General features: G+C 30.7%; 1 protein-coding gene across 2 annotated transcripts; it reads right to left on the bottom strand.

The window, feature by feature from the left end:
• Positions 1–16,071: 16,071 nt before the first annotated feature.
• LOC120082117 (CRAL-TRIO domain-containing protein YKL091C-like) lies at positions 16,072–20,733 on the bottom strand. 2 transcript variants are annotated; one of them, XM_039037352.1, is made up of 6 exons: positions 20,312–20,733; positions 19,986–20,238; positions 18,441–18,477; positions 18,084–18,201; positions 17,450–17,560; positions 16,072–16,408 (listed from the first exon to the last, which is right to left on the bottom strand). In XM_039037352.1, the coding sequence occupies exons 1-6, from the start codon at positions 20,375–20,377 to the stop codon at positions 16,271–16,273; spliced, it is 723 nt and encodes a 240-aa protein (XP_038893280.1). In that variant the 5' UTR covers positions 20,378–20,733; the 3' UTR covers positions 16,072–16,270. The 2 variants fall into 2 exon arrangements, with proteins under 2 accessions (XP_038893280.1, XP_038893279.1); XM_039037351.1 differs by having other exon boundaries at positions 16,199–16,408; positions 19,986–20,241; positions 20,312–20,732.
• Between the last annotated feature and the right edge of the window lie 948 nt (positions 20,734–21,681).

Below are 21,681 nucleotides of genomic sequence, written 5' to 3'. Positions count from 1 at the left end.
AATTTTATAATTTGAAAACTATAAGTTAGAAATTATAATGGATTTGAAGAATTAGAATGTTCTCAGTTCATAAACAAGATAAACAAGAACAACCAAAGTAAAAGATTTGTCAGAAGTTGGATTCCTTTTAATACGCATTTTTCAATTTTTCTTTTTAAAAAGGCAAAAAGTAAAAGTAAAAAATTTTAGGGTAAAAAAATCAAGATGAAAAAGTTTATTGAAGAAATTGCACATGAAATTTATAAATATTCACTTTTATGGTAGGCATTGTTTTCTTTTTTAAAAAAAAAATAAAAAAAAAATTGTCCATTTCATCATATCCTTTGTTTCCTACTTTTCTCTTCATTAAGTGTGCTCGTCTGGCATAAGATTTTATAGATTTTTAGGAGTAAAAGAGGTCGAAAAATAGTATGCTTGAAATAAGAAATTGTTGCGTTTAATTATACATGGAATATCATAAGAATTTGAAGAAATAAATTATATTTATATTTATTTTATAAAATTAATCATAATAACCGTATATAATTTTAATAGATTAATCAATAAAAAAAATTAATTGGTCAACAAAGTGATTAATTATAAGTACTATTAAAAAATAAATACTTATACTAAATTAATTTAACTTGGACCAAAATTATTTTTTTTATTGATCAAACTAATACTGAAATTAATTAACTAATATTTATCCTAAATCACATTAATTTAATATATTTTTTTACCAATAACAATAAATTAAATAAGTATACGATTATTTATTTATTACGATCAATTATTTAACTTTAGTTAATTAGTGTTAAGTATTATTAATTATAATCTTATTTGAATTAATAAATTTTAATTTAAATAAGTACATTTTAATAAAGTATATAAAAATAAAGGTAAGAAAAAGAAAACAAAACATGATATGTTAATGATGAAAGTTAATAAGAAATTAAAATTATTCTAAAAGTAATTATTTGATTCAATAAGTAAACAATTATAAGTATTGAAAAATGAATTTTTTACTAACTAATTTAACTAATCTTAATTAACTAATTAAATATAGGTTTTTTTTTTCATAAATAGCAAAATAGTCAACTTATTTACAAATATAGTAAAATAACGAAAAAAATCCTCAACCCATTGAAAAAGCTTTCTGTTTTTTCTTTTATTTTGCTATATTTAAAAATATTTTAATTAAGTAATTAATTTGTGTACATAAATATTTGCATGCATTTAATAAAAAGTTATTTGTATAAAGGAACGAAAGATTGTTTTAAATGGCAAAATTGTTGAAAAATTTAAAAATACAGCAAAATTTTATATTCTATTTGTGATATACATTGATAGACATCTATCAATATCTATCAGTGTCTATTAGAGATGATGATATATGTCTATTAATGTCTATCTGTATCTTTCACCAATAGTAGTGACATTTTGTTATATTTGTAAATATTCTGGTTCAATTTGTTATATTTGAAAATGCCCCCAAAGGAATTGAGTAAATATTTTAATAAATTATTATTAATTTACTAAAATAGTTTTATCAAATTAATATCAATTAATTAATTAACTATACTCAATATAAAATTATGTATAAAATAAAAAACAAGGTGGAAAAATATAAAGCCCACAGTTTTAGAATGGTATAGAAAACTTTTGTAGGTGGAAAGAAAAAATGCATATGAAAACTGTATATCATGTTTAACTTACCGGTGTCAATTCTTATCCAAAATAACAAACTATGAAAGATATTATAACCTAACAAACAAGTTAGAAATTTGAATTATTGTCTCACATATCTTATGTGTGTGGTCGACAAATCATGAGAAGTTGAACATGAATAAATCTACGAGATTTTATAAGTGAAAAAACGTGAGAGGTGATAGAATGTCAACTATATATATATAGTCAAAATATGGTTACAAATGGTATCTAGGGATACTTTATGATACTTTGGAATTATTGAAAGGTAAAAACACGTGCACGAAGTTGTTTGCTATAAATTTGAAGAATTTTGATTTTTGTTCATCCTTCCAAATGAAACCCTAAACTTTGCTAGACGGTCAAATTTTCCTAACATAATTTTTCAATTGAGGATGGAAATAAATTTTAACATAACATATTGAAAAATGGAAAAAAAAAAATAGCAAAGTGATTTTAAAGATAATTAATTGATAATCACCAAATGTCCAAAATACCCATTTACACAAAAAGGAAACACAAATTTTTTTAATCATAACAAACCATATTTTATCTAAACAAAATCTTATGATTTAGAAAAATATGTTGTTTTCTAATTTTAAAAACATAGTTGGAAAACTTCCTAAAATTCAAACTTGGAAACACAAAGTAATATATATATATATATATATATAGGCATTCTTGAATAAGCTTGGAATCAAAATCACCTAAAAAAACACAAAACAATGACTAACGATTAATTACAATGTAATCAATTGCAGTATATTTGTCATTTGAAATGATTATTGACATATGTATATATTGTATTTGCAGAAATTAGGGGACAAAATAGAGCATGGTAAACCTGTCACACCCTCTCCCGTTCTTATTCTCTATGTCCAGAAGGAGGCGTGAAAGCAACAGACACCACCCTTTTGTGATATTTACTATCCCCTTACTGTATTCTAGATAATTCTTATAACATGATGTGTTTAATTTCAAGTTAAACAGATTGTTTACAACTTTTTATACTAACTAGATTTACAACATATACTTGTGATTCCTAGTAATTTTCTATTGTCGTCGAATCCAACCTTTCGCTCCGCTAGAGTGGCAGATCCTAACCTGAAGTGGCACTTCCAGAACGTCTTCTTTTGCTACTTGGGGGGACAAAACATTGAAAAATATGAGCTAGAAGCTCAGTGAGTGGTAAGGAATTTAGGAAACTAGGTTTTTCTTTTAGTAATTTGTTTTGAAATAATTTCACAAGAAACAAACACGAACAACATCAAGAAATAAGATATAACCATTCCAAGTTGACCGTTGAGATATTACTAGCATGATCATGTATTTTCCAGGCAGTCCAGACCAAACAAAGACACATGTGCAAGGAAATAATCCCCAGTACCCAATATCTTATTAGACGTGCTTGAGACACAGTCACACGTGCACATGTCGACAATATCGCATTAGACGTGCTCGAGACACGCTAACAATTATCCAGGGTACAATTCCAATTTCCCAATCAATCCTTACAAATATGCTATCAAGCAAAAGCAAAGTTACACAATCATTTACACAAAACAACGAAAACTTAATAACTTAATTCTAAGAGAACACATTCCTAATCATGCTAGTCTCATTAAACCACACATATCATAACATATATATATATATATATATAATCAATCAGAATAATTGAAAATATAATCACTCATAGTTCCCCGTAGGAGTTTCTCTTTCCTAATCTTTTCCCATTTTCCTAGTTCCTTCTTGATTCCGAATCTATGTTAAACCCATAATCAACTTAGAATCCTATATTATAGGGTTAAAACAACTTTAACATGCCTTTTTGGCCTTAGCTCTTTTGTACCAACTCCAACAGGCTCTAAACTACACCATAGGACAAACCAAGACCGCTATTGGTGCAAGAAGTCACTTTCCTACCGGCTGATTGGTGCATGGACCCTCCTTCATCACAAACAAGCTTGATCAACGCATAGCCATACTACCATTAACGCATGATGGTACCATTAACGCAACCCCCCTCATCGAGTTCCTCAATTCTCTTGAACGTTCTCTCTTTTTAGGTTTCTTTGAAGGTATTTGAGTTGTGAAGTGAAATGGAGTCTCCTCGGGTATTTATAGGCATTCCAAAGTGATCCTTGTCACCTTTCCTATGCTTCAATGCATGACACTTTGTTATGTTGGTTTATAGAAATATGCAGCAGAAGAAAATAGGATCATTAAGTATTATAATTCCTCAATTTTGATATCAAATTAAGCATGTTCATGGGGTATCAAGAGGGTTTCATTACATACCTTTGAAGATCCTCTTCAAACTCGAAATTCAGCTGCAATCTTCTCCAATTCTTGTTGTGGACCACCACTAGAGCTTTCCTACTATTCTCTAGGAGCCTTAGATTGAGTTGTGGGACTAAAAAACAAGCTTGAACTTTGGGAAATTGGAGGAGAGGTTTTCTTGTTTTTCAACTTGTTGAAGAACAACTTCTTCAACCTTAAAAAACTAGCAATTCAGTAATTGCATATCCTTTTCCACACAATCAAGAGTGGTTTTATTACATGACTCTCATGCAAACTGATCACTTGAATTGATTCCAACTACTTCTTGAATTTGATGGTGGAATTATGTGTAGGAACCTTCTTGCTTGAAAGTGGGAAAAGCCCACATTGGAATTTTCCTCAATTTTCAATTTCTATTTTGATTTTGAAAATTGATTTTCAAAATCAAAACTATCAATTTTGACCCAGTTGTAAATATGAACAACCTGTGAATGATCGACTTACTAATTATAGTTAAAATGGACAAAAATATATCTACAGTGAGGAGGGTGCAACTATAGAGCTATAGTGGCCTTGATAGTTAACGAATAGTAATTAATTCAGTTTAAAGAGTTCAACCAATTAATTATAAATCGTTGGAGCTCATGATCTGTAGGCCTATTAGGTCCCTCTACTAGCTCGTAAACTGGATTAATAAATTGAGTATTTTAGATGAGATTTAAAATTAAGGTTATGAATTTGAAATGTTCAAATTCAATTTAGGATTTCAATTTATTGTATTCGATACAATTGAAATATTTAATTTTATCAAAATTAAACGAAATTGGAGAATTAATTAATATTTAAATTATAATTTAAATATTAATTACATGAAATTGAATTCATTGTAGTGGAATTGGTGTTTTACTAATTTAATATTAAGATATTAAATTAATTAAATTAGTTTTATTTAAAATTAATTAATTGAATTAATTATAAAAAACTAAAATTTAAATAAATCAGTTATTTAAATACAAAATCATTTAAATCAATTTGATTGATTAAATTAAAATAACATCAAATTTAGTCATAGTGGGTTTTTCCAACTATGGTGATTAAGGAGCTTAATTACCCAATTCCACTTTGATATCAATAAATTATTGAAGCAGGTGCTGGTTGTCATGGACTCCATCTCTCTGCATGAATTTGAGCTTATAAATAGAAGCTCAAGGCTGAGAAATATGGATGCATGCTGAGACTTACACCAAAAGGCTACTGGAAAAAGAAACCCACCTGCCCTTTTTCAAATTCACCTAAATCTAGCTCAATTTGAGTGTTTCCACCACACAATCCTCACTTGAGATTAGTAGAGAAGATCTTGTTGGTGATCTACTTAAAGATTTCGTGGATATCTTACTGAATTAGAAGTGAATTCTTCAAAGGTATTGTGTTATGCAAACTCTCTTCTGTAAAAGTTACTTTGAAGCATGTTTTAAACTCAAATTAAGTATAATTAGAGTGCTTATTGATTCTGATTTTCTCCAATATATGTTATCTAACTCTATCAGGATCTACATCAAGTACAAAACCTTTAGAAAAGAAGTCTGGTTCTTCAAAGGATAAAGATATCCAAATGAAGAAGAAGTGAAAAGGGAAGAAGAAGGCTCCTGTTAAAAAGAGCAAGACAAAAGTTGCAAAAGGAAAATGTTTTCACTGTAACGAGGATGAGCATTGGAAACAAAATTGCCCAAAATATCTTGCAGAAAAGAAAGTTAAAAGGCAAACCAAGGTAAATCTGATTTACTTGTAATAGAAACATGTTTAGTGGAAAGTTCTCATTTAACTTGGATATTGGATTCAGGCGCTGCTAATCATATTTGCACTTTCATTCAGGAAACTAGTTCCTAGAAGCAGCTGATGAAAAACGAGATGATTTTCAAGGTGGGAATAGGGTGAAATCATTTCGGTTGAAGTAGTGGGAGATATAGAATTATTTTTTTTTTTAGAATCTTACATTTTGTTAGAAAATGTGTATTATGTACCTAAAATGAAAAGGAATTTAATCTTTGTCTCTTGTCTTTTAGAATATATGTACAAAGTTATTTTTGATATACATGAATTGTTCATTAGTTCAAGAAGTGTTCAAATATGTTCTGCCAAACTTGAAAATAACTTGTATGTGTTAAAACAAACTGAGACAAAAGCTATTTTAAATATAGAGATGTTTAAAACAGCCAAAACTCAAAATAAGAAACGAAAGATTTCTCCTAAAACCTATCTTTGGAACTTAAGACTTGGACACATAAATCTCAACAAGATTGAAAGATTAGTAAAAAATTGACATCTAAATCAGTTGAAAGACAATTCTTTACCTCCATGCGAATCATGTCTTGAGAGAAAAATGAAAAAAAGATCTTTTTCAGGAAAAGGTCTTAGAGCCAAAGAACCTATAGAACTTATATATTTAGATCTTTGTGGTCCAGTGAATGTTAAAGCTCGAGGAGGATTTGAATATTTCATCATTTTTATTGATGATTATTCAAGATATGGCTATGTTTACTTGATGCATCATAAGTCCGAAACCCTTGAAAAGTTCAAAGAGTATAAGATTGAAGTTGAGAACTTATTAGGTAAACAGATTAAAACCCTTCGATCAGATCGAGGTGGAGAGTATATGGATTTACAATTCCAGAACTATTTAGTAGAACATGAAATTCAATCCCAACTCATAGCACCTGGTACACCACAACAAAACGGTGTAGCAGAAAGGATAAATTGAACCCTGTTAGACATGGTTCGTTCAATGATGAGTTATGTCCAATTACCTCAATCCTTTTGGGGGTATGCAGTGTAGACTGCTGTATATATTTTGAACATGCTTCCTAAAAAAGTGTTTCAGAAACAACGTACGAGTTGTGGAGAGGACGTAAAGGTAGTTTATGAAACTTCAGAATCTGGGGATGCCTGGCACGTGTGTTGGTGAAAGACCCTAAAAAATTAAAATGATGTTAAAAAATATGCCTATTTGTAGGATACCCTAAAGAAACAAAAGGTGGGTTTTTTTTTATGGTCCTCAAGAAGAAAAAGTACTTGGATCGATAAATGCTACATTATTAGAGGAAGATCACATAAGAAATCATCAATTAAATGAGATGTCCAGAGAGTCTACAGATAAATCAACAAAAGTTGTTGATCAAGTTGGTCCTTCAACAAATTTTGTTAATGAAACTGGTCCATCATATCCTTCTCATGAGTTGAGAATGCCTCGATGTAATGGGAGGTTTGTTCAACAACTTGATCGATACATGGATTTAACAGAAACTCAAGTCACCATACCTGATGATGGCTTAGAAGATCCATTGACTTTTAAACAGGCAAAAGAAGATGTCGATAGAGACCAATGGATAAAAGCCATGGACCTTGAAATGGAGTCAATGTACTTTAATTTCATCTAGGAACTTGTAGATCAACTAGATGGGGTAAAACCTATTGGTTACAAGTGGATCTACAAGAGAAAACGAGACCAAACTGGTAAGGTACAAACCTATAAAGTCAGACTCGTGCAAAAGATTTTACCCAAAGAGAGGGGTAGACTATGAAGAAATCTTCTCTCCTATTACCATGAATAAATCTGTTAGAATACTTTTATCCATGATTTCTTTTTATGATTATGAAATATGGTAAATGGATGTCAAGACAGCTTTTCTGAATGGTTATCTTGAAGAAAGTATTTACATGTCTCAACCAGAAGGGTTCATTGAACAGGGTCAAGAACAAAAAGTTTGCAAGCTTAAAAGATCCATTTATGGGTTAAAACAAACATCTAGGTCCTGGAATATAAGATTTGACACTTCGATCAAATCTTATGGCTTTGAACAGAATGTTGATGAACCTTGTGTTTACAAGAAAATAATCAATGGAAGGAACTCTAAATAGAGATCTAGTGAGCGGAAGCGAGATCGTTCCAAATTCCATTGAGAAAGAACACAAACAATTACAGTCTAAACAGAAACGATTAAACAGTAAATTACAACATACTTCTTTAAAAGGCTGAACAAGGGATAGAGTATGCAAATCTTTGAAGAATTCTTCTTCAAGTATCTCTTGATCGTTCAGTAAATCGTTCAATCAACACGAACTCGAATGCAACGATCAGAACTCAATCTCAACAAACGTTGAATGAACCTCGATCCCAATCAAGTTCAACCCGACCCTCGAACGAAATTAGAGCACCACCACAATGGTTACCTTGGTATTCTCGGTGTGAGAATCCAGGAGTTGTGGGCTCTGTATGACTTTGAATTGAGGAAAGCAGGAGGTAGACGATTGAGTAAATGGGAAATGAAGTCTATCATATAGACTAGATACTCGATTGTTTAGAAAGACGAAGCCTATCATATAGACTTTACTACTCGATCGTGTAGCAACGAGTTAACGAGTAACTATCATATAGTAAACTCGTAACTCGATTGTGTATGCTCTTTATGCTATCGTTTAATAAATCACTTTTACTTTATAGTCTTTTTGTGAGATTATTCCGAATGAATCATCATCTAATTTTGGAAAACCATTTTTCTTTTATCTCACAGTTACCATAAAACTTTCAATAACCTCTCATTCAATTCGGTTATTAGAGAAAAAGAATAATTAATTATCATATAATTAATATGTTATAAATAAATATAATAACCAACTTATCATATTATATTTATAACCTAGAGTTTTAATATTTCATCATATGAAACAAATAAACCATAGTTCTTTTTCTATTTTATGTTATTTAATATAAATCATATTTATATTAATTCCTCCAATTAATGTATCTAATACATCATATCAATTATATCATATTAAATTGAATTTTCCTCTGTTAATTTGAAACACTTCAAATTAACCCAAAATCTGATTCTCACTTAAACCCATTAAGCTACCAAGGGGACCTCATGGACCTGTACTTGAAGCTCCAACAGTAGTGAATAACTGATTAAACTCTTTAATCACGAGATCCAGCATCCGTTAACTGTTGATCACTCCACTAAAGACTGGCAGTTGCACTCTTCGCACTATAGATATATTTCTATGTTCATATGACCAATCAACAGTGCGATAATCCTTACAAATCGCTAGTAAGTATAACTGGGTCAATTCACCGATTTGCCCCGTGTAGTTACATCTAACTCCTTAAGTACCACTGATTCCTCTAATGAAACAATAATTCATAGTCTTACTATGACTAAGTCCCCTCGGACATAGGAGAAGGTGTGGCCACTATTTCAAGACCCGAATCAGCCCTTAAGCGAGCAATTTATCTACTTACCTCGTCTTCACAGGGAAGGAGTGAATTTTGTCTTGTGTAGCTGAGTTCCCAGTTCCTCAATCAAACAAATCCCCAAAATGGTAGGTTGTTGAGTTGGCAATCTGGCCACTTTCACCCATACAAATCAAAGGGTCGCCTCATGAGCAGAAGTTTCCTAACTTCAGTCAGGATTAAGGTCATATCACCTATGGTCATTCTAGTGAAATGTAAGTCTCAATTATCAACGGCGTTATAAAGAGACTAATCATTTCGTGGTCCGGTCTTATACGAACTCTTCATATAGGATACCCCGCTCGCATGTCTCTATATGAATGGTCAAGATCAAACTATTTATAACACTTTACAACACTTGTAACATCTACAAAGCTGGTCGTATCCGTAGTGTCATCAGGATAAGGTATCCCTCCTTTTTCTATCTACTACAGACCATTTAGGTTGTTACTTAAGGCATGATCCACTTGTATGTCTCCATATACATGCTTATGTTACATGAAATAACCATGGATCTTAGTTTATTGGATTTGAGCAAATGCTTATAAAATAACATTTATTTTATTAATAACAATATGTTTACAGAGTGCTTACAAGCTATGAGACCACCGGGGACAGTAGCTTTTCTGGTACTTTATGTTGATGACATCCTACTCATTGGGAATGAGATAGGATTCCTTGCTCACGTAAAAAGATGACTAGTATCGCAATTTCAAATGAAAGATTTAGGAAATGCATAGTATGTTCTTGGAATCCAAGTAGTTCGGAATCGCAAGAACAGAATGCTTGCACTATCTCAAGCATTTTATATTGACAAAATGTTTTCAAGATATAATATGCAAGATTCCAAAAGGGGTTTATCACCTTTTAGACATGAAATTCATTTATCTAAGGAACAATTTCCTAAGATACTTCAATAAATCGAGGGAATGAAAAGAATTCCTTATGCATGAATAGTCAGGAGCTTGATGTACGCAATGTTGAAGGAACTTATTTTTAAAGGAGATCCATGATTGGAAGCGGATCGTCCAAATTCCATTTAGATTGAAAACACGAATTTACAGCGAACATATAGTTTATGCATTCTAATTAAAATTATAGCATGCTTTTTAAAAATAGGGTTAAAGAGATTATACCTTTGAAGAACGTTTATTCGCGTAAACCCCTCGAACTATCACGAACTCGAATACAACAGCAAACTTAAAGACTTTCTTCAAGAACATCACGAACCAAAATAGAAGACACGACCACCTAGAACCTTAGGTATGCTCGGGGTGAGAACCCAGGAGTTGTGGGCTCTGACTATTTTGGTAAGGAGGGATTTTGAGTTTGGAGGAGGGAGAAGATTGAAGAAGACATTATCGTATAGAAAGCTTCTCAATCGTGTAGTAAAAAAACCTATCGTATAATCTCTGTATTTTTCATGTAATCTTGTTGTGGAAAAATAAAATCTTATTTTATTTATCCCATTTGCTATAAAAAAAATCACTTAACCACCCACTAAGGTGGTTGGAGAGAAAAAATGGATGATTATTCAAAATAATAAATAATATAAATAAATATGATAACTAACTTATCATATTATATTTATAACTTATAGTTTTAATATTGTATCATATACAACATAAACTGTAGTTAATTTTTTCTATTTTATGACATTTAATATAAATCATATTAATATTAAAATTAACAATTATTTGAATCTCATTCAAATATTATTTCCTCCAATTAAACTATAATGTATCAAATACATTATAATAATTATATCATATATAATTGAATCAATTTAATTATATCATATAATTAAATTTCCTCTTATTAATTTGAACAATTCAAATTAACCCAAAAATTGATTCTAAACTAAATCCTTTTAAGCTACCAAGGGGACTTTAAGTACCATGGATCCCTTTAATAAACAATAGATAATAGCCCTACTATGACTGAACCCCTTTTGGGTTAGGAGAGAGTGTGGCGCCACATTGTTCAAAACCCAAAATCAGTCCTTAAGGGAGCAATTTATCTACTTACCCTTGCTTCGGGGAATGAGTGAATTCCATCTTGTGTAGCTGAGTTCCCAGCTCCCCAATCAGAGAAATCCCCAAAATGGTAGGTTTGTTGAGTCGGCGATCTGGTCACTCTCACCCATACAAATCAAAGGACCGCCCTTATAGGTAGGAGTTCACAACTCACTCAAGATTAAGGTCATGTTACCTATGGTCATCTTGGTGAAATGAAAGTCTCTATTATGAACGGTGTTATATAATGAGACTAAACATTTCGTGGTCCAGTACTATACAAACTCCTTTGTATAGAATATCTCCGTTCGCATGTCTAATACATGAATGATCATGATCAGATCATTTGTAGCAGTTTACAACATTTGTAACATCTACAAAGCGAGCCATACTTGTAGTGTCACTAGGATAAGGTATCCAGTCTTATCCATATACTACAGACCATTTAGGTTATTACTTAAACATGATCCACCCGTATGTCTCCACATATATGTTTAAGTTACAACGATAACCTTGGATGTTAGTTTATTGGTTTGTGGTTAATGCAACTAAAATATCACATATTTCATAGACAAAGTGAATAAAATATCAAATATTATTAATCACATACAAGCTTGTTTATACAAGGTTTACAAAATATAGAACCTTACGAGATTTAGGGCATCAACCCCAATAGTGTACATGCCCAGACATATACTTTGCAGTCGGAATAGTCAGCAGGTTCCAGTCCAACCTTGGGCATAGTCATTGGACTGACGTTAAGAACATCCTTAAGTATCTACGGAGAATGAGAGACTGTATGCTTGTGTTTGGCTATCAGGATTTTATCCTTACTGGATACACTGATTCTGATTTTTAGACCGATATAGATTTTTAGGAAATCTACTTCGGGATCAGTATTCACTCTCAACGGAGGAGCTATGTTATGGAGGAGCATCAAAAGTTGTATTACTGACTCCACCATGGAAACTGGATACGTAGTTGCATGTGAAGCAACTAAAGAAGCAGTATGGCTCAAAAAATTCTTGACTGATTTGGAAGTGGTTCCAAATATGCATCTGTCAATCACCCTATATTGTGATAACAATGGAGCGGTTGCAAACTCAAAGGAACCTAGAAGCCATAAACGCGGAAAGCGCATCAATCAAAAGTACCATCTCATTAGGAAGATAGTACACCGAGAAGACGTGATAGTCATGAAAATAGCCTCTGAAGATAATCTTGCTTATCCATTTACAAAGGCTCTCACGATTAAAGTGTTCGAGGGTCACCTGATAGGACTAAAACTACGAGCTTTATCAATCTAGGGCAAATTGGAGAATGTTAAGGGTATTTAGATGTCTTAGTTTATTGTATTTTTTTCTTTTATTCTCAACATTGTATATTTGTATATATTTAACACCCACTAGAGTTTTAGTCCAGGTGGGAGTTTGTTGGATATGTCCTAAAACTTGCAGTTTGTAAACATTAAACATATTCTATTCACAATAAAGTTGTTGTTGAAGTTTTTATCAATAAATATGTTATTGAATTGCATTCTTTTATAAAAATCCAATAGACGAACCCATGGTTATAACATGAATACTTAAACTTTATGTAGAGACATAAAAGAGGATCAGGTTTTAGTATATAGCCAAAAAGGTCTATAAATATATGGATGAGATTGGGTACCTCATCCTGGGAACATTATGGATGTGGCCCACTTTGTATATTGATACAAATGATGTGATCTCAAAATTGTTCATATGGAGATATGTGAGTGAAGACATCCTATACAAAAGACATTTGAATAAAACCAAACCATGAAATAGTCACTTTTCTTTATAAACAATCGTTTATTGTTAAAACTGACTATTTCAAATTGATGACCTAAAGTAACTCGATCTTAATCCTGAGCTAACTATGAACTCTTGTTTATTCAGGATTATCCTTTAATCTGCATAGGTGAGAGTGGTTTAAAATCATCGCTCAATAAGCCTCCCATTTTAGGGGTAAGACCATATAGATAGCTGGGGACATAGTCCTGCAAGAAGGAATTCACTTCTACCCACCTTAGGATTAGTAGATAGGTTATTCCCTTAGTACTGACTTCTGGTCTTAAGCAAAGGGGCCCCACCCTCTTGTGGCAGAAAGGGATTTGGTTTATTGATTGGACTGTAAACCAATTGTTCAATAGAGGATTAGTAGAAACTTAAGAAACAAGATGTATTACAGGGGTAAAATGGTAATCTTGACCTAGTTGTAAATACGAACGATCTGTGAATGATCGATTTACTCATTATGGTTAAATCAAGTGGACAGAAATATATCTACAGTGAGGAGAGTGCAACTACTGAGCTATAGTAGTGTGTCTTGGTAGTTAACGAATAGTGATTAAATCGGTTTAAAGAGCTCATAATTTGTAAGTCCATTAGGTCCCTCTACTAGCTCATAAAAGAATTAAACCTTAGAATAACATGTTAGAATTTGAAATGTTCAAACACGGTTTAGAATTTGAATTATTATATTTGATATAATTGATGTTTGATTCATGAATTAAACATCATGGTTTTGGAGTGTTAATAATATTTAAATATGATTTAAATATTTAATGAGGTTAAATTAATTAAATTAGTTTAATTAATTTTTTAAATTTAGAATTATTCAATTTTGAAATTAAGAAATTCAAAATTAAGTAATTAATTAATTAGTTTTTTGAATTTATGATACACAAAATTATAAAATTCTATTAAAAAAAAATTGAATTTGATTTTCAGTTTTTTGAAATAAATTTTATATACTAATTAATTTTCTTATATAGGATTAATTAATGGAAATTAAACGAAAAGTGGGAAAATCCTACAAATTCCATTTAATACCACCGCATGTCATTCAATTCTTAATAGAAGATTGAGTGGCTAATCTTCCTTCATAACTATCTGCATGGTGGATGATTATAAATTGAGTTTTTGACTTCAATTTGGACTACTTGCATGCTGGAAAATTTGAAGGAAGAAGAACACCATATCTCCTTTATGTCCAACTCCTAAATCATTTAAAATTCATCTCAATTTGAGTTTCATAACTCAATCTAAGGCCTGAGAATAGTAGAGAAGATTTTGGTGGTGATCTACTACAGAAAAGGAAGAAGATTCACGTGGATTTCTCAAGAAATTTGGAGGTTTCAGCAAAAGTATGATATTGAAACCCTAATAGTTTGAAACTATGAACATGCATACTTTTCCTTCAAAATTGATGTAGTTAGAGTGCTTAGATTTTTAATTGCTTCTATATGTTGAATGTCAACTCTATCAAAAGGGTAATTCTTTCAAATGACAAATATTTTGAAAATATTTTCAAATATAACAAAATATCACTGTCTATCAGTAATAGATAGTGATAGACATCGATAGACATCTATCAGTATGTCTATCGCTGTGTACCACTGATATATAGTGAAATCTTGCTATATTTAAAAATATTTTCAACAGTTTACTATATTTAAGAGAAATCCTCATTGTTTTTCCAATACATACCTCATATATATCAATGTTTATATAATTATTTAAATGGGGTATAATATGGCTCAACTATTCAAATGATTTTAGATGAGAAGGGTTCTTATAAATAGTTCACTAAACTTACTAGCTGTTGTCACTATATTTCAAACTTTTGCCACTTCTCTATCTCATAATATTTCCACCCCTTCCTTTAAGTTACCAAACAACAATGGTACATTGTCAAAGATGAGCATAGAGATCACCTATGGAACCTTGTACCTCCCAAGATACTAGACCTTACCATTTTTGCAACTAGATAATGGAGTGTTTAATTAAAGAATTCATCGTAACTTTAACGTTAATGTTTCACATACTTTGTCACAGATTTTTGGACAACAATTTAATATTCTTATTTGTTTTACTCAAGATGTTATTATGAATCGTAAAACTCACCAGACATGAGTTTTCTATCCTCTGTAGAGCTGTGAGTGTTTATATTTTGAGATGAATAGTAATTAAATTATTATTAATTTAATAATTTAATGATGATAAATTATTATGTTTATGTAAAAATATCAATTTATTTTTATTTTAAGTGATTAAATGATTATTTTAGCAATATATTAAATTATACTAATTTAGCTAGATTAATTATTCTCTTACATATAATAAAATAATTATTTAGTTTTTGTTTCAATATTCAAAATTAGTAAAACAATTACAGATATTTAACTTCCAAACATTAGTTATCATGCATATCTAAACTCGAACATTCATTATTATAGACATTTAAATTCCAAATAGAATTTTCTTTGGGAGATTTTCAAAAATAGGAAAATAAGGGAAACTATTTATACAAAATATAAAATTTTCAATCTTCTCTGATAGAGGTTGTCGATCTCTACCAGTGATAAAAATTAATAGAAATCTATCAGTGATAAACGCGGATAGAAATCTACCAGTGCCTATCAATATTTTTTTTTTTACTATTTTTGTAAATAGTTTGATATTTTTTTTATCCACGAAAATTTTCCATTTTCTTTTATGCCAAAATACTTAAAAGAGTTGAATAATACTAAATTAACTACATTGATTGGTTGTCGAAGGATGTGGTCATAATGGTAATGGGGCATTGAGGACTTGAGTGCACTCTTACCAAATTAATGAAATGGATATAAAATATTGATAACATACAAAATTGAGACTCCGAACACTAAATTAGGTTAAAAATCCAACTCATAGCAACTCATACCCTCACCCTCAACCACCCCATTATGAACAAAAGCAAATTTGAATAGTCCAAAAGTTCAAGACAGAGATATTTACTAAGAACTGATATCATTCTCTTTTTTCTCTTTCCAATTTTCTTTGAATTTCATGTTAAATTATAACTAAAAGCTATGGTAACTTTAGGTACTGAATTAGCTTAATACATATATATAACTGTATATAATAACTATATATATATATATATATATATCTATATATCTATATATAACAGCCATTCAAATTCCTAACATTCAACCATCCAAGTGAGGAAGAACAACATCTTGAATAGCAATAAGCTTTGCCTTTCCACCATACTCAACTGGCAATACATCTTCTCCAATTTCTTCTATCATACTTCTCCTTTCTTCTTCATTGCTCACAATCACAACCTGAAATCCCATTAGAAACCCAAATGATCATCATTCATCAATATATTTATCATCCTTCTTATAATAATGATTCTTGCTCCCATGCACTTCAAGAACATCTTTTGTAATATTTACACAGTGATCACTAACATTGAATAGATCGTAAAGAAGTTTCTATCCATATTCTCCACACAATATTTTCTAAGAACCTTCTTTTGTGTGGGATCTAATGTTAATTCGGTTCAAAAGTACATGTGAAATACGAAATAACGTTGTAGGAGTTTGAAATTAAAACTTCATGCTCTTACTTTACGTTAAATCAGTATTTATAATAAAACCAAAATTTAAGTTAGGTTGGATCAATCTTAACATAGTTTAGTGGATAAAGCACTAAGTATCATTCCAAAGATCATTGTTTGATTCTTCATTCAATGATGGTTGAACTAAAAGAATAGATAGGATTAAAACCTATTTTCAAAGGCTTTATATTTTCATATTTTTATGTTATATTCATTGAATTTGAAATTTTTAAATGCAGAATTACAATAAAAAATTTGATAAATATAGTATTTTAGGCTATGAGCTTTTTCATTTTTTGTTAAATTAAAACATGTATAGTATAGTCTATAATTTATTATAAATTATATGATATTGTAAAATAGTAATTATAAAAAACTTATAACATAAAAACATGTTCATAAATTAATTGATAAAAGTTGAGACTAAATCTAATCAGTTCAAAATTAGAATTATTTTTATACTTTATAAATATATTTTCAAACACATTTTAAACACGGGTTAGAATCAAGATCTAGATTCTAAAATCTGCAATAAAAAAACGTATCTAAAGCAATGAAGATATGAAATACAACTCTATTTCTCTCGTTTTTAAATTAAAGTTTCCAGATCACTAATCAAACGCACCCTACATTAACCCTCTCTGCCTAGTCTCTCTTATAGTCACTTCCTTCTTGGGTAGGGCTCATTTCCAGATCATTTACTGAAAAGGCATAGATTTACTATCAGCAACTTTACTGGCACATTGCTACAGAGATCACATACCTTTTCGAGCGTCGCCTTCTCGAGGAACCGAGAGACCATCCTCCACACACTGACAAAAAACCGTGGCATGTTTAAGATGTAGCACTTTGCCAGACGTTCAGGATAATAAGCCTGCACTAAAAAGAAGGCAAAACAATCAAAACTTCCCATGGTTATGAGGAAAAGAAGGAAAAAAAAGAAAAGATAGGCAGTTTAGAGCCTGACAATCATCTAGCCACAACCTGAACTTAAGATCAGGAAAAAAAAAAAATGATTACGATATTCGGGAATTGTAAAAAAGAAAAGAGATCTAAAAGGATCTTTTTCCTCGTCTTGATCGCAGACTGATTTAAAGGGAACCAGGCCTTAGATTACAAAACCATAATAGCATGCTGCAACTCCATCATCCTAATGAAGGAGCTACTATCACAAGGCCACCAGCCCACCTTAGTACTCACTCTTTATAGTTTATAAACAAATTTATCTCTAAACAGTTTATCAATCTACGTGTCTATGAAATATCATTAAGTTTTAATATTAATTTCTACGGTAGGGATTCATCCCTTGTAAATTACAAGGATTAAAATGTTACTTGTTAAAATATTACTTCTACGAAAGTTCAAGAGCCAAAAATGTTTTTTATCCCGTAGTTTACCTGCAAAAACTGAAAGCCTGTGATCAATCCACGGGGATCGATGTTCTTGTACGAAATTTGCTGCAGATCAAGAATGCCAATCAGCTTCTCATTCCCAATTTCTCTTCCCTTGAAAGCACTGTAACAGACACCAGAAACACCAAACCAAGCTGTCACATGAACGTATCAAAAGATAGAATTGATCTTGTTTTTAAAGCAACAGTAAATTTTGGAATTATAATCTTCACATGAGGGAAAAATAAGAGGTACAAAGAAAGCATATGACATTTAATATGGTGTCAAAATGGTCAGTAATTGCAAAGAAAGATAATTTACAAAAGTTCTGAGCACATGAAGTTAGTACAGATTAAGTGGCACCTTGAAATTGTCTTGTCCAAGGAATAAACCACATACTCTGCATAAAGAAAAGAGATGAAAATAAGTGAATCAGATAAGATCAATTACATGATGCCTTGAACTCATTTTTCTTTTTATTTTATAACAATGATTTGTCCGAACTGATTTACATATACCTCGACTAATCTGACAATTTTCGGACTTCTATATAACATTTGGCATTAAAAAAAAATATTGCTTTGAATTGCAAGTTCCATTTACGTTTGATGAAATTTTAATGATGTTTCCAAAAAGGGTAGGGCAAATATGTCCAAGTCTTCATTGCATTAAATGCATAATATTGCATTGTGGGAGAGAAAAAAGGCTCAAGAAGACAATTTAAAATATTCAATCATACTGACATGGAGAGCTGGAAGTGCCCACACAAAAGGGGTGGGTATGGTCCATAGTTGCTTGATTTTTTTAGGTTAAAAAATTTAATCAGGGGTTTGAAACTCAATTTTGAAGATAGAAAAAAGAAATCCAAGAGAGGTGAATTGTCTGATAATTTTCATTATCGCTCATACTCATAATCTCAATCTCTGTGATTTTGGAAGGCATAACAATTTTATTTCATTGAAAAATTTGTCCTTCATGATAATATACTAGAAAAGAAAATTCAATTTTAACAAACAGTCATCCAAACAAGCTCTCAGAAGGTTAAATTTTGAAAGTACCCTGAAGTTTTCTCTTGTTCAAAAAATACCCCCATTCTTTTGAAAATTGCAATATCACTCTTAACCATTCATCAACTTTCAAAACTAAGAGTAGAAATCCTTTAGAATTTCAAATGCAAATTGGGACTTGGTTCGATATGACTGTAGACAGTGTATCGATCCAAATTTTTGTTCCAGGTCAATACCACCACACTGTTTCATGTCCCAACTTTTGTCTAACGTTCTAAAAAGTTTCTACATCAATGGTAGTTTTGAAACTTTCATGAAAGTTCAAGAGTAATATTGTAACTTTCGAAAGAATTGGAGGTATTTTTTAAATACATGACAAAATTTAGGGGTATTTTTATAATTTAGCCTATTCACAACATTTTGCTTCTCAAAATAGAAAACCATTTGAAAAAACAATCTATAAACTAGCATATCCCTGAAAACTTCATCCCAAGGATTTTGTTTCACTTGTTTGTCTCAAAGATATACAGTGAAATCCCATTATCAAGTTGAAACCCAACCAATTACAATTCATAATTTTGCATTTCCAAGATATTGAAATGGTGCACTTCAATCTATTGTTGAATATAATATAAAAAGAAAGCAAGTTGAAACTCTTATTCTAAGCATTAACTAATTAAAAAAAGAAAACAGACCCACATCTTCAAGGAAAAACGAAGAAACAGAATCTCATCTTGGAATCAATATAAAACCAATTTCAAAAGCTGGCTAACAAATTCAAAACAGAGCCCTCAAAGAAACTCCAATGAAGATCAAAAGCCTCAGTTCATAATCCATCAATATCAAAACAATTTCAACACTCATAAAAACAAATTCAAAGGAGCAAGATAAAGAAACTCACTCTTGAACTGAACTTGATCCTTAGCAGGAAAATGTTTGTTCCCTTTCAAGAACAACACAGCGTGCCCATTCTTCGATAAACCCTGCAAATACATCTTCCTTGTTCCCAGTTCATCTTCAACCTCAGATTCAACGATTCGCCCATTCGGAACCATCGTATCCCTCCATTTCTGCCATTGCACAAACATCTTAGCCGCTTTCTCAACATCCATCGATCTCGCAACCAAAAACCTCATCATCGTCGGATCACCATACTTCTGCAAAAAACATAAAAATCATTCCAAACCCAAAAAAGAAACATACCCATAAACTCATAGAAACCCTTACTTCTGCAGAAACCCCATTTTTCTCCACTAATCTCCTCATCTGCTCAATCCGCTGAGTATTCTCCATTAATCCAAAACCAAAGCAACAAAAAATGAACCTAAAATCAAAACTGGAGAGAAGGGGGAGGGGATTTTTGAAGAGTAGAAGCAGAGATGGGAAAGTGAAAAGAGAGAAAAGGGTAAAACAGAGAAGAAATTTGGAGGGATTGAGTGGAATTTTGTTGTGGTGCTAAGTTGATCGTATTGAATGGCTATGACCCTTTTGGAATTTTGTTGGGAAATATTCGAAATGGATTTGAGTCGGCTTTTCACGCTATTCAATATTGAAGAAACTTGCAAACTTCGACCAGTAATCGCCATGAGACTACAAAAGTCAGCTCCATCGCCATTTTTCTTCTTCGAAGATTATCATTTGTTGGGTTTCTTTTTTGTAATTGTGTATATATAGACAAGTAGGCAACAAAACTATATTTGAAATAAAAAAAATTATTTATAATTTCAAATTCGACACTTAGAAGTGTGTGATGGTTACTTGGAATGACGTGGTAAATTTTCAATCTATCTCATTTATTATACTATTTCATATCTCAATTTTTTTTAATAAATTTTATTAAATTTCTACGAAAATTATTTTAAATAAGAAAATTATTGAAAATACTTTCAATTATAGTAAAATGTCAATTTATCCGTGATAGTCACTTATGTCTATCAATGAGAAATGATAGTGGACTATTAGTATTTATTACTTATAGACAATGATATTTTACTATATTTGTAAAAAAAAATTTCATTTTACTATATTTGAAAATAACCTAATTTCTAATCTAAAAGTATTTTTCTAATATATTTTTGTGGGTGTTTTAAAAACAAATAACAAAGTTCAATTCCTAAAAAAAAAAGTTGATATTTTCTATAAGTTTAAAATGTCATTTTGATCTCCATACTTCAAAGTTTATTTAATTTTAATTCTTATACTTTTAAATTTTCAATTTTAATATGTGTGGTTTCAATAGATCTTAAATAGTCTCTTATGGCTTGTTATTGTTGATTTTTTCAAATTTTTTTTTTTATCATTTATCATTTTCAATATAAAATTTGAAAACATATTCACACATTATATTTCCTTGCATGAAAATTATTAGGTTACAATACCAGTTTGGTCCTTGTACTTTGGAGTTTGTAAAACTTTAGTTCGTATACTTTCACTTATTCAATTTTAATTCTTGTACTTTCAACAAATCTTAAATTTAGTCCTTACTGATAGTTTATTCTTGATTTTTTATATCAAAAACCTTTTGGTTACCTATTAGATTTTTATTATGGATTTTGAAAATATATTCATATATTGTATTTACTTGCATGAAAATTATC

The sequence above is a fragment of the Benincasa hispida genome, chromosome 7, assembly GCF_009727055.1.
Source record: "Benincasa hispida cultivar B227 chromosome 7, ASM972705v1, whole genome shotgun sequence".
NCBI classification, from domain to species: Eukaryota; Viridiplantae; Streptophyta; class Magnoliopsida; order Cucurbitales; family Cucurbitaceae; genus Benincasa; species Benincasa hispida.
Note: the sequence above shows the minus strand (reverse complement) of the source record. Positions and strands in the feature narration are given on the sequence as shown.